At 33.8% G+C, this 6,267-nt stretch overlaps 1 protein-coding gene across 1 annotated transcript; it reads left to right on the forward strand.

The window, feature by feature from the left end:
• Positions 1-868: 868 nt before the first annotated feature.
• Positions 869-5,659, forward strand: LOC108454176 (uridine/cytidine kinase UKL1, chloroplastic). The gene is made up of 14 exons (XM_017752537.2): positions 869-1,275; positions 1,481-1,572; positions 1,665-1,734; positions 1,832-1,950; positions 2,221-2,317; positions 2,989-3,068; positions 3,406-3,600; positions 3,923-4,006; positions 4,109-4,169; positions 4,320-4,380; positions 4,573-4,666; positions 4,756-4,828; positions 4,988-5,070; positions 5,169-5,659. Exons 1-14 carry the CDS (start codon positions 1,131-1,133, stop codon positions 5,313-5,315), a joined length of 1,401 nt encoding a protein of 466 aa, XP_017608026.1. The 5' UTR covers positions 869-1,130; the 3' UTR covers positions 5,316-5,659.
• Positions 5,660-6,267: the final 608 nt, after the last annotated feature.

Raw genomic sequence — 6,267 nt, forward strand, 5'->3', positions numbered from 1 at the left:
TGTAAATACTATAGAAAGTCCTCGTCACTTAAGACCTACTAGGGACAATCGACTAGGTTAGCACCATCGAAACCGTGTCCAATATAACCGCTATCGTACATATCAATTTACTTGTTATCCAATTGTCATATTTGATTAGGTGAAATACTAAGGGATTCTAGGCAAGCCTCCGACCATGCCTCCTAACCTTCAACAAGACGAGTCACCCTTTCATTATAGATACCACGCCGAGTGGAGCCATAGCACAGAGCGTTGCGTCTAGTTAAAGGATATCATTGAGGCTGTCATTCATAACGGCCGAGGTCTTAGTTAAAATCAACCACCAGAATTAAACTTATCTTTTAACCACACAAACATGCCTAATTGAAAACTAATTAAGAATAAGGTTGAACTATATAATACTTACTCATAACACATATAAAAGAGATAAAATAACTTTAGTCTCCAAACTTAGTAATTTATTACTTTTTGATTCGTGATTTTTTTTTTGTCCTTGTTGATCCCAAAATTTAACTTTGATTACCTAATTTTTAAAAAGAAATTATAATTTTTCTTTGTATTTTTAGATTTTATATAAAAAAATTATATGATGATGTGATATTTTAATAAAGTGCCATATTATTACACTTTAGTGGAATCCAAATTTAAGAACTAAATTAAAAATATATATCAAATTCCAAAATTAATAGGGATGAAAAAGTTTAGCAAATTCAATGCCTAAGTACTGCTTTATCCCATACAAAATATACCAAATCGAGTAGAACCAAGGAAGAAGATGATCTCAAAACAACAAAATAGGCGTACCTACACGCAAGCATATTCCTGTGAATAATCTGATTCTTTCCGCTACATTATCTATACTACAAACCAAACCAAACCCAAGTAAAATAATAATTTACACATAAAATAAGTTTCCTCTCGTCTTTTAATATATATATATATATATATTAAAAAAACATTTAAAGTCGTTAAAAAATTCAAGCTTTTTGAGCGAGAGGGAAATGAATCGCAGCCTCCTCACATAAAATTACATCCATATCTATATATACAGTCTCTGTTGTGTTGAAATTTCAACTCTTCTTTTTTAAAGTTTCGAATTTTAAAAAAATAAAAGAGAAAAAATCTCAGCAATGCCGGAGGAGACGAATTCCATAGACTACATTATGGAGAAGGCATCGGGGCCTCACTTCTCCGGCCTCCGTAGTCCGACCTCCGCCTCTTCCTCTTCGTCCTTTTTCGCCGACGCCAACGCTCCTCGTCAGCCCTTCGTCATCGGTATTCCCTTCCCCCACTTCACTCTTCTCTTTAAAACAAACTAATCGTTTTCCGATAACCAACTGAAATCTGAATAGCTACTGCTTGTCTCTAATTTGGCTTTTATTTCTTAAAATTAAATAAAAAGAGAAGCCTTCTTTTATTATTTATTTATAAAAAAAATGGTAAATTTTGATCTCTATTTATTCCTTGAGTGATTAAGCAGGTGTTTCTGGAGGTACAGCTTCAGGTAAAACGACAGTCTGTGACATGATCATCCAACAGCTCCACGATCACCGCGTTGTACTTGTCAATCAGGTTCAAATTCAAGTTAATTTATTTGATTATGAACTGTATTTTATTACACTGTTAGTTTATATTTTCTTTCTTCTTTTTTTCTTATGATGTAGGATTCGTTTTATCGTGGTTTAAATACTGAAGAGTTAAAACGCGTGCACGAGTATAATTTTGATCACCCTGGTAAACTAGTTGGATCTTGTTTGCTGAATTTGATGCCTTTTGTTATATTAGATGGTATTTTCTTGACTGTGCTTCATTTGTTATTTTGCTTGTGTAGATGCTTTTGATACTGAGCAGCTTCTGGAATGTGTTGAGAAGCTTAAAAGTGGGCAATCTGTTCAGGTCCCGATCTATGATTTTAAGCAACATCGTCGGTCTTCGGATAGTTTCCGACAGGTAGTTAGTTTGTTCCTCGTTAAACCATGTTTAATGATACAGGAGCAAGCTAATTGTACTACTCAATTAGGAACTTGGAATAGTTGTTTTGGATGTTTGTTTCTACTTTAGATGAAATGCTTGCTTGCACTTGCATTTTACTTTTCTTTCTCCTTTTAGACTTTTAGTTATTAAATTCTTCGTAGCATTGCAAAATATCCAAATATGTAGGTGATAATTCAATAAGTTGGCTGCTTATCTGGATTTGCATGGTGTTTAATCTATTTTCAGGTTAATGCTTCTGATGTCATAATTTTGGAAGGAATTCTTGTTTTCCATGACCAGCGTGTCAGGAACCTTATGAATATGAAGATTTTTGTTGATACAGGTTTGACCTCTTTTACGAAGATACTTATTGTCACAGCATCCCAAAATGATCGCCAAAGAAATGTTTATTCGTATGATTTAGTGAAGATGCTAGATTCGTTTTCTTTACTTAAGATTTATTAACATGCATAGTTATTGAGGTTAAACAACCCATAACCATTGTCAACCACTCCAAAAGGAAAAAAGAAAAAAAGAAAAGAAAAAGAAAAGAAAAGAAAAGTAAGAAAGTGTAGAAACTGGATTAAATTTAAATGTTCGTCAAGAAAAATCTGGTTGATAACTGAGCTGGTATGGAAACTAGTGTATAAAACTGCGCTTAAAGTCAACTTGTGTATTAATTGAGTAATTGTTGTCCACGAACTGTTTTAAATTGTTAATAGCCAGTGGCCTGCCAGCCAATAGAAGAGGAACGTTGGTTTAGCAATGGTTTTTTTTTCCAAAAGTGGACCCAATCAATTCATGGAAGTTTTAAATTTGGGTTCGTAGATCCCTAGGATTGTCACCAAAAAATTACTCTAAGAACATTATCTCCTCACCTAGTTGAACGTGTGTACGTCTGTTTCTTTGCTTGATGAATGGTGCATCTGTTCTTTTTTCCCTGTGACCATGTTTCTTCTTTCTTGCTTTCATGGGTTCTTACAGTTCTCGGTTTTATTTGGCAATTTATTATAGATGCTGATGTGAGGCTTGCTCGTAGAATAAGACGAGATACAGTTGAGAGGGGTAGGGATGTAAACTCTGTTCTTGAACAAGTAAGCCTATGTATACCATATTTTTCTTTGTAATTTAATACCTGAAATTATTCCTGAACAAGCACAAATCTTCGGGTGGAATTTATACTTTCCGTGATATGCAGCTTGTTTAATTTTACTTGTCAGTAGTTGGTGTCATGGTGTATGTGTGTGTACCAGTTGTAGTCGGACATTGGAGTGAATATCTGGAAGAATAACAGGCTTTTGGAACAGGATACACCCTCATTCTCATATGTCCCACTAAGACACTTATGGAAAGCTTTTCGAACAATGTGCCTCACATTTAAGTATTTCAACATTTCAGTAATTACATTGCAATGTTTTGTTATTTATGCAGTACGCGAAGTTTGTCAAGCCTGCATTTGATGATTTTGTTCTGCCATCAAAGAAATATGCTGATGTCATCATCCCCCGAGGAGGTGATAATCATGTTGCGATTGATTTGATTGTGCAACATATCCGCACTAAGCTTGGTGAGCATGACCTCTGCAAAATATATCCCAATGTGTATGTCATCCAGTCAACATTTCAGGTATATCTCATGCTTTATCTCTATCCTATTTCTTTTATAACTTGTTTGATCTCGTAGAGTAACACATTTATGGTATCAGCATTGCTCGCTGCTAGCAAGCATAGAACTGTTCCTCTGTGCTATATTCATGTGCAGCTCTTTCATGTGCCATTTACCCTAAAATGTTCTGGTAAATCATCAGTGTTCCATGGTGAGAGAAATTTGCCACACTTATTGTAGTTAGAGCTTCATGATTGGCAAAAATGATGGCACTTTTATACTTGAAGTGTATGGTCCTTTATTTTTAACTTTAATTATTTCATATTTAAGACTTATTGTGCAGATTAGAGGAATGCATACTTTGATTAGAGACAGGGATATTTCTAAGCATGATTTTGTCTTCTATTCAGATCGGCTTATTCGTCTGGTACCTTCTATTATAACTTATATATGAACTGTGTTTTTTTTTTTTTTATTGTGAGTGTTTTTCGAATGCGAAATATAACTGATTTTGTTGCATTTGATTTAGGTGGTGGAGCATGGTCTTGGACATTTGCCTTTCACCGAGAAGCAAGTAATAACGCCAACAGGTAAGGAAACTCCCAGTTCTCCTTTCTGATTATTTGCAATTGAGAGACGTCTGAAAAGAAAATGGTGAATTTTTGTTCATCTTAAGATGTCTCATCATTGAAACAGTTAATATTTGCTTACGTTTGAAACTGGCTGATATTTCTTTCCAGCATCGATATATACTGGGGTTGATTTTTGCAAAAAGTTGTGTGGTGTTTCCATTATTAGAAGGTGAGCTTTCAATCAGGTATTGATTTGGTTAGTTTTTGTTATTTTACAGCGGACCTTGTTTAGTCAAAATGGGGGGTATTGGGCGATCTACTATTAGGTATGATAAAATAATGATGAATCTTAGCTCAGTTGTTTTTATTCTGCATTTACTAACAAGTTTTTCTCCTTTTTTTTTTTTTTTTTTAATTACAGTGGTGAAAGCATGGAAAATGCATTACGTGCATGTTGCAAAGGAATAAAAATTGGCAAAATTCTGATTCACCGTGATGGAGATGATGGGAAACAGGTCAGAAATGTTCTTTGGATCTTTATGCGGTTAGGTACTGCATATAAATCAATCTTAGCCATTAATATGCTTTCTTGAAAACATTTCAGCTTATCTATGAGAAGCTTCCCAAGGATATTTCCGAACGACATGTCCTCCTTCTGGATCCGGTTCTTGGTACAGGTAAGCTTGTTCCTCTTTTAGAAGCTACTTTATGCACCATTTTTCATTCCTGATGTTGTCATTGAATTGCAAGAAAGACCAAGGAAAAGAAGGTTGTCTTGAATTTTTTCTGGTTAATGAATCAGATTAAGTGGAGAATTATTCAACTTTTTCTTGTAGGGAATTCTGCGAACCAGGCCATTGAACTACTGATACAGAAAGGAGTTCCGGAATCTCACATTATATTCCTGAACCTCATCTCTGTAAGTTTTTAACGTTGTTGACTGCGAAATTTGGATGCAACTACTACTTTGCAATCCTTTCTACGTATTGATCCCAAACCTAATTTTCTTTTCCTCAGGCGCCTGAAGGAATCCATTGTGTTTGCAAACGGTTCCCATCCTTGAAAATCGTCACTTCAGAGATTGATGTTGCACTAAATGAGGAATTCCGTGTTATACCAGGGATGGGTGAGTTTGGGGATCGTTACTTTGGCACTGATGACTAATCCACCATTGTTGGCCAAGTTCCAACTAACCAGGTATCATATGGAACCGGTTGCTTGAATATGTAACATTCCAAAGTACATGTAGAAGGTATTGGGTAGGATGATGGGGAGAAAAGTCCGTAGATGAGTTCCAGATCATTTTACTTCGTTATCTTGTTGCCTTTAAATGCTCTGATCCGCGAACTTGCAGTGAAGTCGTAAAACATTATGACTACCAAATCTATGCAGTTGATTTTAGACAATTCCTGCTATGATAGTTTCCCTTTAGGGTTAATTACACTATCCCCTGATTGATGAACTTGAATCATAATTTGAATGCTGCAATTAACCTTTTATTTGATGAACTTGAATGACCAAATTTGTTAAGATTTAATCATTGCATTCAATAAATATCGGATTCTAACATTTTTAATCTCTATCCTTAATCAAGATTTTCTTTATTTTAGAAAAGTTAATTAATTCCTCACACTTTTTAACTCTACAATATCTCCCGCGTTGTTTATTATTATTATTATTATTATAAATTTAAAATACAAATGTGTGTCTAAAATAACATACAATAAATAATGAAATATATAGTTTGAAAATAACTAATAAATCTATGCTATTTTAAGTGTTTTATTGGGTTGGTGTCACTCTCAATCGGATCACCAACTCGATTAGTAAAATTATGAAAATACTGTTTTGTGATTTAATTAAGTTAAATTATTCAAAAGTATTTTAGCCTTTTTCATTTTAACAAAAATCAATAAAACATATTGTGCCGATTAGTTTAGAAAAATTTTAAATTTACTAATCAACCAATTTATTATGCGTCTTATTGAATTGGTGTCACCTTTAACAAGATCACTTACTCGCTTAAGAAATTTCAGAAATATACTTTCGTAATTAAAATAAATTATATTATTCGAGGGTAATTTAATATTTTTATTTTTAAAAAATCAATAAAAAT

This window comes from Gossypium arboreum, chromosome 9, assembly GCF_025698485.1.
Source record: "Gossypium arboreum isolate Shixiya-1 chromosome 9, ASM2569848v2, whole genome shotgun sequence".
Classification (NCBI taxonomy): Eukaryota; Viridiplantae; Streptophyta; class Magnoliopsida; order Malvales; family Malvaceae; genus Gossypium; species Gossypium arboreum.

What these genes read in the sequence shown, in the direction of transcription:
- LOC108454176 (XM_017752537.2), top strand. Translation starts at nt 1,131, where the DNA reads ATGCCGGAGGAGACGAATTCCATAGACTACATTATGGAGAAGGCATCG. An exon ending in TAAACTCTGTTCTTGAACAA is followed by an intron (nt 3,069 to 3,405) that starts GTAAGCCTATGT and finishes TTATTTATGCAG; the next exon opens with TACGCGAAGTTTGTCAAGCC. An exon ending in TATTCCTGAACCTCATCTCT is followed by an intron (nt 5,071 to 5,168) that starts GTAAGTTTTTAA and finishes TCTTTTCCTCAG; the next exon opens with GCGCCTGAAGGAATCCATTG.